General features: G+C 40.3%; 1 protein-coding gene across 7 annotated transcripts in view; it reads right to left on the reverse strand.

The window, feature by feature from the left end:
• The window catches only part of LOC117810421 (A-kinase anchor protein 13), a 142,379-nt gene that overhangs the window by 69,034 nt on the left and 58,909 nt on the right, over positions 1 to 14,436 (reverse strand). For all 7 annotated transcript variants that reach the window (XM_034680257.1, XM_034680256.1, XM_034680254.1 and 4 more), the window contains one exon: positions 13,300 to 13,379. In XM_034680257.1, the coding sequence (XP_034536148.1) occupies positions 13,300 to 13,379 (80 nt within the window). The remainder of the gene's footprint in view (positions 1 to 13,299; positions 13,380 to 14,436) is intronic.

Below are 14,436 nucleotides of genomic sequence, written 5' to 3' on the forward strand. Positions count from 1 at the left end.
AGGCTAGTGGCCAGAGAGGTTCCACAGCGCAGACGGATGCCATGGCCGACTGAATGGCTGATTCCAGCCAGGTATGTACACGCAAAGTTTTCACCCTGAGGGCCGCTGGCAGCGGGCCTGAGGGCAAGTCTCTGTAGCACTAAAGTGCACTCAATTTAACCTAAACAGGACAAGAGCCAATACATCACCTGTCAGACAGTGACCCAAAAGCTGTTCAGGATTTGTTTCACATTAAATTTACATTTTAAGACAAATTATGAAGTGCTCTCTTTGCTGAAATCCTCTGTATTCTAAAGCGTCCTCACAGAGAGGTCACAGTCACATAACAAACAAGGACAACTGGAGCTGACAAGGATTTACTGAAAACACAGCTTAGATATGGAACTGCATCCTCTGATTTAAGGACAGTCTTCTTAAAAAAACACAGACCCTCATTCTATTTTGCAGCTGAAGTATAGGAGCGTTTTGACAATGTGATGCACAGCAGTGTAACAATTCAAAAATGGCCACAAAATAGTTCAGGGACATGATTTTACACAATTCCTTTTAAATCCAACTAATGCAAATCATAAATTACCTTTCTTAAAATTAGTTTGCATCATCAGGTTGTATATTTCTTACATTTCATTATGCTACATCACTGTCGGTGCAAAACATGGAGAGGACATGCAGCTGAAATATGTTAACAGGGGATCACCCTTTGTATTACCCCGTTTGAATTGATTGAGCATGAAATCTTATAGCTGGGAGATAACTTATGCCATGGTGGAACATTATCTCTCACTGAACAAGTGAATTGTTTACAACATGCAGCAAAAGCTCATAAATTATGCACTCGCACTGTTAGACTGTTGAGAACGACCCGAGTGGTTACACTGTGTGTGTTAAATCAGGATAGTGTTGACAGCTGTCAATAAAGTTTCCTTTCAAAGCTGCTACAGAGAGAGGCTGAAGTCACAGAATATTATTACATCCATGAATATCTAATGACCTTGTTTCTGGTGTGCTGATAAAAAATGAAAATGAGAAAGCTTTATAATGCGTGGAATTGCTCTAGATAGCGCTAGACTGCACAGGTGGTCATAATGTTACGGCTGACTGGTGTTTATCAATGTTTGCATCAGTTGTCCGATGATCAAGATGTGATCAGCCCTTGTGTCCTTCTCTACACTGCACAGCAAACGATGCATGATCAGGCTGAAATGTATCCCAACTTCAAAATTGGTCCTGCAGCTAAAAAACACGTCAAATTCTTCTCTTATGACAAATCTCATCCTGTGTCACTTAGCAGTCAAACGTATTACTCACTGTAAATCTTTGAGTGTAAAAAAAAAAGGCTGATTCTGTCATGTGCTGAAACTCAACTCATCTGACACCCACCCCGTGGCTGTGGTTTCAAACTTTCAGGGTTACTATACAGAAAATATTGATGTTACGATACGATACGATACAATGTACTTTATTGGCCCCGTAGGGAAATTTGTCTTTGACATCAGTGCTGCACGTTACCTGCTCCTCCAAAAATCACCACAATGACACAAGAACACACATAGATAAATAAGAAAAAAATACAATAAATAATACACAGTCATGCAACACACAACATAATCTTAAAGAGAGAGCACCCTAACACTGCCCTAACCCTAACAGGCTATTTACTATTTAAAATTCTAATAGAGATTGGCACAAAGGGATTTTTAAAACGATTAAATTTACACTTGGGGACTCTGTACCTTCTTCCAGATGGTAAAACTTCATACTCAGAGTAAAGGATGTGCAACGGGTCTACAAGTATTCTCTGAGCCTGCCCAAGAACACACTGCTCATAAATGGCCTGTAGGGAAGGGTTGCCAGTCTTCCCTATGACCTTCATGGCAGTCTGCACCAGACGAGAGAGTTTGGTTTTCAGCTGAACAGAGAGGTTACCATACCGTGCGGTCATCCCATAACTAATAATACTCTCCAGTACAGCCTGATAAAACCAACACATAGCCTGTTGATTGACGCCAAACACCCTGAGCCGACATTTGCTGTACACGGGAACACAGGTCATCAATGTGTTGTTTGTATCTTTGGGGCTTAAGTACTAACTTCAGTCTGTTTCATAACCAACTGAAAACTCCACCTAGGATCTTTAACGTCAGGTTGTATAGACGTATGAAGGACTTGAAGATACCCAACGCAGGACCAGAACAACTCATTCCTAGTGATGACTTGAACGGGTTAACTGAACATTTAGGGTTCCTTTATTCAGAAAGGTATCCTTTTGAATGAAACCTGGATGTTTTTTTTTTGCTCCAGGAGCATACAAACACATCATGACAACATCAGAAGTCCAATAGTCTTCAGAGAAAATCATTAATATTGCAAGCAAACATGCTACAGAGTCAGTGAATGCAGCAACAGTTGCAACTATTAATAGAAGCAATAGTTGTTCCATCTATTGAAAACCGAGAGAACAATTATTTATGTGATCATAGAACACTATAATCCTAGACGTGTGCAAGAGCTGAATACGTGTCTTGTTGCTTGTATTTCTATTTAAAAATGTAGTACTATATGTGTTACTGTGAAGCCTTATTCTCAGTTACTGTACTTAGTAAGGAGACTGATGATGTGTTTTGTGACTGCAGGCCAGCAGAGATGCTGGGATGTGAAACGCTGGTTGGAATGAAGTCATTTGGCCGAGCGCCTGTTTCCATCTGAGGCCAGAGGAAACCGTTAGCCCAGCGCAGCCTTTTTCCCACACCATCATATCTCCCCCTCTCTCCCTCTCTTGTTCTTGTTCTCTCTCTCTCTCTCTCTCTCTCTCTCTCTCTCTCTCTCTCTCTCTCTCTCTCTCTCTCTCTCTCTCTCTCTCTCTCTCTCTCTCTCTCTCTCTCTCTCTCTCTCTCTCTCTCACACACACACACACACACACACACACACACACACACACACACACACACACACACACACACACACACACACACACAAGCTGACATCAAGCACAAGTTTAGAAAGTGACAATAGACTAAAGAAAGGTGTTACATAAACCAGAGACCAATTCGGCAGATATTTCCTCTCAGCGCCTCTCGGTCGGATTCTGGCTGTCACAGCCAGCAGACAGTATGACGGTCACCATGATGCACTGCTGATCAGGGGTTAAGAGTTTGGATTATCGTTAATACTCATCCGGCAATAGGAAATGATTCAGTCTTGAGTCAGTGACTTTGTTTGAATTACATCAGTCTTGTCCTGTGTGGTTAATATTATGAACAATTATAAGGTAGGTGTAGTCTAGATTGTGCAAGTTTTTTAGTCCACTTTATAAATCAAAACTTATGATGTGTTACCTGAAGCTTCCAAAATTATTAGAGGGGCTTCTTTATAACCTACGAAAGCAAACAACACCATCAGCACTGAGACTGACTTATTCTGTTTAGTGAATATTTATACCTAAAATTATTTGTGGAGCAAATTATCACTCATCCCAAATTTGCTTCACAAGGAGGAAATGGTAGAACATTTAACAAGGAAGGAGAATATCACCCAATACATGTTTGATGAGCAAATAGAATAACATATTGAAATCAAACTAAGAGCAGTAAGGATTTGCTGTATATAAAGAACACACATCCAGGATGGAGTGGAGCAATTTTCAGGTGCCTCCGAACAGGTTTAAGGTTAAGACTTATAAAGCAGGTTATTTAGCTAATCTCATTACTTTAGATGTTAGTTACAGTCCAATTACACCCACTTCTGTTTATTTGCAGTAACAGATTTACTTGATGTCCTTGTGTTTACCACAGAGGAAAAACAGATCAGAGAGTACAGCCAAGCTCGTAGCTCTGTGAGGCCGTGGTGAGGACTGGTGGTGCTTTCAAAACACTAACATAAGACTGCGAACACACAGACAATTTAAAAATACTGATGTCAACCAGGTGTCACATGTATACTATCTTAGGTCAACATGTTAGGAGCCTTCTGTCAGTATGAAGTGGCTGGGTTAGGTACTTGATTATGATTGGCCATTACATAGCAACATTGCGTAGCAGCGGGCTTTCTTATTTATTCATAGCAGATTGTTGCTGTGAAAAAAAGACCGTTGCTGAACACTTAGCAGAACAGGGTATGGGATACGTCAGTGTTTAGAGAGTGATAAGTTGAAAGGAGACTGTCAGTGACTGAATCAGGTTAGGCACTGATTTTTGCGGGCCTGTTCAACATGTTTTACTTCACCATCAGTGGAAATTTGCAGTTTAATGTGAGTAATAATACCTAAAGTAGCTCTCTTTAAGAAGCCTACAGAGTTACTCTCATTACTATGGATGCAGCTCAAACTGTGAGCGTAACTTCAATGAAAGAGCTATTATTATTGTTAATTTTTAATTCATATTTTGAGGCTTTTATGCCTTTATTAAGAGAGGACAGGGGCACATGACTTAACCACTAGGCCAAACCAGTGCGCTAGTAACAGCAATTTTAAATCAATACATCAAATTATTTAATTGTTGTTTTTATAGCCATGTAATGAGTATAATTACAATATCAACTAACATAAAGTAAATCTGATGCTGATGGCACAAATCTGGTCAGTTTCAGTCAGAGTAAATTATTCATTTTTGGGGGGTGGCATTTTGGCTTTAATGGATACGACAGCTGATGAGAAACCATGGAAATCATGGAGAGTGTGTGGGCGATGACATGCAGCAAAGGGGCATTGTTGGGAGTTGAACCAGTGACTACTGTGACAAGCAAACTGATGCATGGCCGAGAACAAGTTTTGACCAGATGATAGCTCGGGATAAAAAGTTTGAAGATCACAATACTTGTATTTATTCAAAAGGCTTTCTGAATGTCTGCAATGGATTCATGTGATTCCTAAATCTGACTGGTAGTGTAAGTCAGTGGTTCTCAAAGTGGGATCCTGGGACCCCTGGGGGTCAGTGTACCAAAGCGTGGGGGTCCGCGAAATACATTTCTAATAAATTATAAAATTGTGCTGTGTCATTACAAACAGCATATATACCATTGTTAGGATACCATTTAGTGGCTCAAAAGGGATATGTGAGTCTTGCTACTGTTAATTTTCTGAAAGCGTTTAAGATCAATTACTTGAAAAGTATAAATGCTGTCATGTTGAGTCCACAAGGAATGAAATGACCCTCTGTTTTAAAGTATTTACTTGATTCAAATTGAAGTGTTTTCTGTTTATCACTATGGAACAGGTCTGAAGTATTTAGATTGATAAGTTTTACAATCCAAATAGTTCCAAGGGCATCTAAGAGTGCAAATGGTCATAAGCATGTGCTTAATCTGTGTTACAATTATGAGGGGGTCCTTGAAAAATGTAAGGGGTCCCTGGCTCCAAAAAGTTTGAGAACCCCTGGTCTAACTTGTTATATGATATTTCAGTCTGGATCAAAGTGTCTGGATCGAAGAAAATCACTGTGACCAAGCTTTGTTCGAGGTTTAACACTACAAGCAGTCACCATGGATTGTACATCTGTAGATAATTCTTAAAAGTATGTGGAAATCAATAACATGTGTTCCAGCTATGCAATATCTACATATCTAAACTATCTGCAGAAGTCATGAGTGTAAACATTGGTTGGAGCATGTCCACCTCTGTGTTTGGATGGAAACCTCTTTATGATTTAAACCAAAACAGTCAACCGGACTATCTGCTGTCCTATAGCCAAAATACCAACTCAAGCTAGAGTGAATAAAGAGTTCTGTATGTAGATCTATTTAGGCTTTAAAAAGTGCTTTTGGATGCTGAAAAGATTCCATTCAGAAAGGCTTCATTCATACACCGCAGAGCACATGTGGTAAAGCAACAGGAGCTTCCAGGTGTGACAAGACATGTTAAGAACACTATTGCAAGTTGTACTGTGTTTTAGCTTCACAGGTTAACTTTAAGTACAGACTTTCCTGACAAAAGACTCCAGGAAAGACCTTAAACTGTCTCAGCCTCATTAAGTTTCATACACAGTTATTCAACTGAGATGGACGAAGTGCAGTGTGCATCCAGAAACCGCACTCCACCCCAAAATAATCAGCACTGTGTGTGTGGAGGGGCCACTATCAACAACCATGCAATCATCTCCCAGGGTGCAACACAGCAAAAACTCATCACAACACTCCGGGCAGACAGCTACCGATTTGCCCAAACATGCTGGAAAACTTTGAGATAGTTCTGATAACATTTTACTGAAGACATAACTTTTTCACAACAACTTTTTTCAGAGAAGTCTGATCAGGCCTTTGAAAACAATCTGTCTGGGGAGCTTAAGCTTTTATATCACATCCTAGAGCTCTCTTAATTTTGTAATTACTTCACCAATTAACTTTGGCCTGCTTTTTATAGTTTCCTTTTATGATTTCAGTCTCCTTTTTTATCCCTCACTTTGCTTTTATTGCTCTTGCCATAATCTGTTATCTGTTTTAAGCACTTCTCTGTGTTTTCAAAGCTTCTCTTCAAACGACTGTTATTACCAAAGCACGACCAGTATTATCAAATCAAGCAACTTTGTTTGAAAGTGCCGATCTGTTTCCTACCTTAATCAAAACCACGTCTACAGCTCTCTCTCCTTTGGCACAGAGGCTGTACCTCCGCTTGTGTCGTTCGTACATTTTCCCTCAAATATCCAGAGCAGATGTAGTGAACAGAAGGTTAAAATCCGGCAGAAGCACTTTTGAGGAGAGCTGAAGCTGTCTGCTAAGCTTCACATCTGGCCACAGAAGCAGCCTTCACCCAGACTCAGGCTTTACTCCCTCCCTCCTTCTCCTCCTCCCTCCCTCCTTCCCTCCCTCTCTGCCTTTCTTTTACTCTGTCGCCTCTAAACTTCTCTCCTGACTCATGTTCCAGCTCTCTCTGTATTTTTTCTCTCTCTTTCTCTCTACCTCAATGTGACTGTGAATCTATCTCTATCTCTCTATCTATCTCTATCTCTATCGCTCTCTCTCATTGTATAAATCAAGCAGTGAAAGTAGTACATTGTTAAACTGTGACAGACGGCAGCAGGGCATTATTACTTTACTAGTTAAACTGATTCAATCATCACACTTCATGCTGTTGAGATGTAACCCCCCCTGCTGGAGGAGTGTGTACATCAGGCCACCTGTGAGGCACCTTCAGGGAGTCATTGCACTTTTCTCAGATGATGGATATGGCCAGTGGCTGTGTTGAGAAAACTTGTGATAACACAGTGATGTTATGGAAGTAAATAAAATAGCCTTGCTTTCATATAAATCCACATGGGGGAGGTATAGATCGTTGGGCTAGTCTCTAGAGCTAACTTTACAGATATACCGCATATACGGTTCATCATGTCTGTTCCTGGGTGATGTTTGAAAACAGAGGCATCACACCCACCCTGATCCTTTTATAACTGGATCTATTTTATGTTGCAGATTTTTAATTTGCAATATGCAATATGTTTCCATCAAATTAAGTCAGTTGTCAATAGTATTCTTGCAATCATGCCATAGGTCATGCCTAAAAAAATAATACACGCACACATATACCAGTACTTTGGTATTAGTTTCTCCCCAGAGTTACAGCACAGGTTCAATACAGCAAGAACAGGACACCACATACACAGAACTAAGCTCTGCAGCAATGATGGAGGAGATGACGGCTATGGCTAACAGTGTATTACTCGTGGTTGGCAGAGCATCAATCCCTTTTTCAAACAAGTAATCAAAGAATATAAGTGCTTACAAATTAAGTTGGGTTTGAGAGTTGTATTTGTAAGACAGCCGGTCAGTATAGAAGCCGCCTGACTCTCCGTTTTTTGACTTGTTGAAAGCTCTTTTTCATACTGCAGCTAACAGCATGATATTCACACCCCAATGACATCTCACCTTCAATATTAATGTTTCTGAGGGGCGAGTGCCGGCATCAGAGATGGTAGGAGCAGCGTTACAGAGGCAGGATGACATCACTGTGAGCCACAGGGCGCAACAGCGGTGTGTGCGTGTGTGTGTGTGTGTGTGTGAGTAGCTCCTGCTGTATGTGGAGCTCTTCTGCAACACTGTAATGCAATGTGAAATGAAACACAGGAACACCATTATAACACTATTGCAAGATCAATATGAAAGTATGAAGGCATGATGACGTTGGAACAGCTGTGGCTGTTGTAGACTTGCAATATAAGGGCTGAAATAAAGTCTTGCAGGCACATGTTGAGACAGATTGGTAAATTAATTTAATCTGTTAATTTATAATCTATGTTCTGTCAATAAATTATGAGTGGTGATAAAGGACTAGACTTTTTGATGTCTATTTGGGGGCTTTTATATCTTTATTCAGAGGATAGAGAAAGAAATTAGGAGAGAGGGTGACAAATGACATGCGGCAAAGGGCCAAGTGGAACCAAACCATGGTTCTCCGGCTTCAAGAACTACAGCCTCTATTCAAGTGATTTACAATTTGACCACTTAGACTATACCTGGGATGCTAGTTTCATTTTTTATGCTCATCAGTGCACCTTGCACTTTTGGAGGAGTCAGGACTTAGCTCATTTTTTGAGGATGGTAGCATCAGTGTGAAAGCAGCAGATACGTGAATAATATAATTTCCAGAATTGCAAAAAGAACCCTCTTGACGATATTTAGATTCATGTAAACATCGGGTTGTCCCTACGCTCTGATGACTGTCCCCCCACATGAGAATCCAAGCTTTGATCTCAGGTCCTGCAATCAGCCGGCCAATAGCACTCAGGTGTTAAACCCAGCAGCCACAAACAAATAAAGCTTCCCCCTAATTCAAACTCACCACCAGAGCACCAGGTGTTTCAAAGTTCATGCAGACGCTGCAAACAATCCGTTGAACCCAATGAACCACAGAGTTTGCACGCAATATATGAAATTTGATTATGAGCTGCACCTTTTACTTGATTTGAAAACTGTCAATCTCTGTCTTGTCTTCTCTGGTATGAAGTCTATAGAGGGAATATTAAGGTGAGATAGGCAACTTGAGGTAGTTTCGTTCACTGCTTTCTGAAAGAAAGTCAGTGGCAAAACAGTCCCCAGTACTTGGAGAAGTTCAGGCTCGATTAACACACGAGTTGCTGCATGAAGGCAGCACAGTTCTCCCTATTACAAGTCAGTGTACCATCAAAATTACTTTAAGGCTGTTCTTTTAAGGTCACATATAGTTACATAATGCTGCTTTAATTCCCCAAAAAACCTCCCAGCTTGAATAACCCCATCTTTCAACAAGACGATGAGGCAGAGCAGCACACAAGCACACACTTCTAGACATACACACAAACAAAAAGATGAGTCATGTTAGAGACCAAAACTACTCTTCCTGACAGCCTAAACCACTGACTCTATCGAATCTATATCCACTTCACATCCCTCACTCACTCTCTTCTCTTTAATACCAGTCTTCAACAGCCAGAGGGTCAACTTTACAAAGCAGTAGTTAGCACATATGTCAGATGTTTCTCACTGATGCAGCTTTAGAATGAAAGATGACCAGAAATAATTTCCGCACCATGAAATATTTTGGCGTTCAACCCTTTTATTCCTATTTCATCTATTGTAAGCACTGAGAGAAGCATCTCAGCAGTACAAATGTAGAAAACAGGAGCACAAATAGGGAAAAATGAACTGCATCATATTGAGCTAAGGGCACTGTGACCGATCATATCAGTAAAGAAAAATACTTTTTACTTCTGTACAAACAGAGGAAATGTTTCCCTGAGGTTCAGTACATATAGCAGAGAAGTCAAGCCTGAACAATGTGGTAAATAATACTGTGATTTATAGGCTATATTACAGTATATAATGCATTGTTAGGGCTGCTTTTTTTGGCCCTTGGCTGTGGAGTTCACAGACTCGATGAGCTGTTTACTTTGGAAATGCAATATCACAGGTGAAATCTCCAGAGCTGCTGCTGCATTAACAGCCGTGTCACAGAACAAAGCTGTGAATGCAGACGCTGCACACACGAATGGAAGCAGCACTGGTGGCTCAAAGTGTTTATTGAAAAGGCCTTGACAGCAGCACATTAACCTTAACTGTTGCCTTTTCCTCTTAAAGATGGTGTTGAAGCTGTTTCCTTGTGTGCAGATTCTACAGGAATCCCATTTGTAAGAAAACTCTTATCTTCTGCCCATGTTTTATGAGTGGACAAACTATGGGTCATAGTGTATATGACAACAAGTCTCTATATTCTTATATCACGGAAATGCAGCGGATATCACTCATTGTGATTCAAGCAGGGTTACATTATGTGCTACCTACAGATCCTGACATAACACTGGCCTCCCTTGTGTTTCTTCAATTGCTATATTAACCTTTTATTGTTTCATGCCGCTATGTGTTGCTGTCACCATTGAGACTGTTATATATTCCAAGCTGTTGACTTGAGATACATTAACCTCTTTTTTTTTGCCTTTATGATAGGATAGCTGAAGAGAGACAGGAAGCATTTTATTACTTTTGATTTTTTTGTTATGCTCCTTGAATTTCCCAAAACAAATGATTCATTGTGAGTATGTCATGTTTTTTGTTTTCCTGATGTCCAGTGATGATGTAACAACCCTAATAATATTTTTTTTATCCGAATAATTAAAATATGTCTCACATTTCACAGGATCCAATTATAACTTCTTCTTTTTTTCCCCTTCTAATTAAATTGCTGAAGATCCGAGGATATGTCTGCAATTCGTGACTAGATCAATCTTCATCATTACTACTACCACAGTTTGTTCAACACCAGCACGAATCCATGGCAGGTCATTAAATTCTCCTTTTTGTCAAGAGGAAAAACCTGAAGTGTTGGCTTTAAGGCTACAATGCCCTCTGCTGGCGACCTCAGCACACTGCAGACTGTGTGCGTATTTCCTCCTGCAGCAAAACATCTGGCATTCAGAACAAGCCGCTGACCTAAACCGCAGCACAGGAATAAGCAGAACCACTCCAGTCTAAGGCTGCTGAGGAATCTGTTAGTCAGCAACATTTCAGAGTAAAAACCTTGTCTACTGAAGATCACATTCATCTGCTCTGTGGCAGAGCTGAGACAGTACATGAACTGAATAACATTGTATACAAGAGGAGTTTGGGAAACCCTGAGGGATTTTGCAGTACAGTTAATTCAGAGCTCTTACTCCAGGTTGCTGCAACAGGTAATTTAGATTGTTGTTGAATAAAAAAGACATGGCAGCATGTTTTTTACTCAAACAGAAAAACAAATTCCAGACTGCTCTATACCTAAACTCTGCAGATCTCTTCTTTTTACACTGCCAAAGAGCATATTCTACCTTTTTGAGTACTTAATTGAAGGTATTTCACAATTATTGACCAGTTCTTCCAAATCTTGCAAAACAGTTTGTCTGTGAAAAGGACAGACCTATGCATATTCAAGGTTCAATTCCCTTTAAATGTGTTAAATTGTGTGTTTCTTTTCACACATTAATTTCCTTACAATCTGTTGTGCAGATAAATAAGTACAAGCTTAATTTGGAGTCTACAGAGCCACGGCTGTTATACACTGCCGTGCTGACTGGCCATGCAAACAGAATGCAGAATTGCTGCATTGTTAAGCCCCATCATTACAACTTTGAGCAGAAGTCATGCAAAGCATTGCATGTTAAAGGATACAAATGAGATGCATTCAAACTCTCAGGATGCTGAGATCAGTTCGTGAAAACAGGCAGCTAAACTTTAGAAAACACATCATGACTGTGCATGTTGAGCGGGATATAAGAAAACTTCACACTCACTATTCATGTGTGTTTTGAACAAAACCATTGTCAGTGTGTGCTTACTTAAAGATGCTGTTGGTAGGAATGGTGTAAAAAACGACTTTGTTTCTGCTCGGTTTGAAGAAACGGTCATAATACCAATCAGTACTCATCTGTAAGTGAGGTAATTTGAGATTGTGGGGAAATCTCTGTGTTTTCCAATGCCTTTGTATCAAGCAATGTTATTATTCCCCTCGTTCCCGTTATCATGGACCAATCAGAGCTACTCCCCAACCCTCTCTCCTGATTGGTCGAGTGGCGGCCCCACTACGTCGCCCTGATTGGCTGGGAAGCCACTACCTCCTCATAGAACGCGCACAACCATAAACATAATAAAGAGTAGATGCTGCATCGACCGCTACTACCTATTGGCGCTGACGAGCCATGGGGCCGCCATCTTGGTCCGGTCACCCGCTCCACTCAGTGTAATCTGTTTGGCAGGCGCAATTAAGTGTCAGTGCATTTAATCAATCATAACTTGCTGAATACTAAACTGATTTTCATGTTGTTGTTGTTTTTCTGCAAATGTCATACATGTAGGTATGATACAGGACATATAGTTTGGCATATTTTAATATTCATAGTGAGCTTTACAGTAATAGAATATTCTGATATGTGATATATGGGATATATGATAGTTATTCTGCCACACAGTGCTCTGGCATCTTGAAGTCTCTGCTGCTTCAGTATACGTTTACAAGTAGGATCATGGGTAGGATGACCGGACCAAGATGGCGGCTGTATTTCTTGCGCCCCAGCAGCCAATGTGGGGACTACTCTTTATGTCTATGTGCACAACAATCTTTTGTGGGTGGGGTTATGACAGCAGTAGAGGGGAGGGGTAGTGTTGACATTGGAGATCTCTCTCAGAACTGATGTTTATATCACGACTGCCAACAGCAGCTTTAATACCATTTTTTCATATAACATAATTATTTTTGACTTGACTGCCAGACTTTTTTGGTAATGAAAGACAATATTGTCCTTCACATTCAAAGAGAGCTTGAGCATTTTTACAGATTCTGGATTTGACTGATATGTTAGCTTGATTAGCATGGCCTGGTTTTTCTTCCTCCTCTTTAGAAGTCCACCCTGTACAGTACTTTGTTTTCTTGTTCAAAGTAAACCCCACTGATCTGTTTTGATAGCCTTGGTAGCTGCAGAGCGCTCCTGCTGCCAGGAAGTTTCTAAATTAATGCGACTGACAGACATTTTTCACAGCAGACATGTTGACTTGATACAGAAGGTAAGGGACAGGTGAAACTAATGATATTGTAATGAAGTCATTAGTTGCACCTGTGTTTGAAAAAGTTGGAGTATATTCAGAGGAAGATCGCCTCAACTGCAGCTTTCTCTTACACTGTATCCATACTAATGTGGTAGCTCATGGGCTGAACTGTGGTTGTTTGCTCACAATATCTATAAAGATACAAAGGTTACTCAGGGTGGTTCACACATTTAGCAAACAATGACTCAACATTGACTCATGTTAATGCCACCTATGTCTACAAGAGAACAGTTTGATATCCGAAGACTTTAGAGACTTTGATCTTACCATGGAGGAGTCTGTTTCCTCGGGTGATGCACTTTCTTCCTCTGTCGCACAGACCACAGTTTGTTCAGACGGGATCACCTCTGGAGAAATGTACAACACACAAAGCAATGGTAAAATGCTCAAAATATAGAAATCAATAATAAGTGGTTGGAGTGAAAGGAACGGGGACCTGTCTGCCCTGACTGCAGATACACTGAGGAGTTTCTCTGAGAACAATAGTGCTATAGCAGCTTGTGTCTGGAGTTTTTATGTACTATTAAAACTCTCCTGAAAAGAAAATTTCCCTGGGGTACAATAACCATTTGGATGTAAATGAATTAATCATTCTTTGATTATGAAAACAGAAACCAAATGGTGCATTGATGGTTCTGTGTAATTATCTGAGATGGATTAAAGGAATCTATCTTCTAAAGCTTGTTTCGGTGAACATGTTGATGAATGTCAAAGGAAGTGGAAAAGTCTAAAAAAATTTAAAAAAAACAGGCTGTTTCTGTATTTTGTGTATTTTATGTATGTGTTATCATGGCTGAACATCACATCTTTATTTCCTCTATTTGATTACTTAATTTTCAAAAGCATGAAACATTCAAAAGCCTGTCCCTGATCCTCTGAGCTGGCCCACTGTCAGGCAGTAAATATATCCCCTCGTTCATAATGACATCCCACAGCACAGACCTTGGCCTCAACCTTTTCTTTATTGGACTTTGGGTCCAGCACAATTATTCCTGAAGAGTGAAAATAAGCGATAGAGGAGTGTTGGAAGTTCACTTGGAGAAGGGAGACTCTCACTTCCTGCTTCATACTCCCATCAGCTGGCTTTGTGTGTGTTTGTTTTAGAAAACCCAGCCTTCTAGCTCTGCATCTGAGACTTGGTCACATGCACGGGTAATGTGACCTTGCCTGCTGACGTGCAGTATACTGTGGCCAGAGACTAACACAAAACATATGAATATAAAGGGAAGAGTTGTTAAACTACACACAGCCTAAGGTATAAATTATATGAAACTGCTTTCTATTTACAGTTACGTAGAATGTCACAATGTATCCTGTGTCCTTGTATGAAGTGATGCAGCAAAATATGGTGCTAGCGTCCCAGTTTATGCTCCTTAATTGCTTTTTAAATAAAGAAACGAAACC

The sequence above is a fragment of the Notolabrus celidotus genome, chromosome 3, assembly GCF_009762535.1.
Source record: "Notolabrus celidotus isolate fNotCel1 chromosome 3, fNotCel1.pri, whole genome shotgun sequence".
NCBI classification, from domain to species: Eukaryota; Metazoa; Chordata; class Actinopteri; order Labriformes; family Labridae; genus Notolabrus; species Notolabrus celidotus.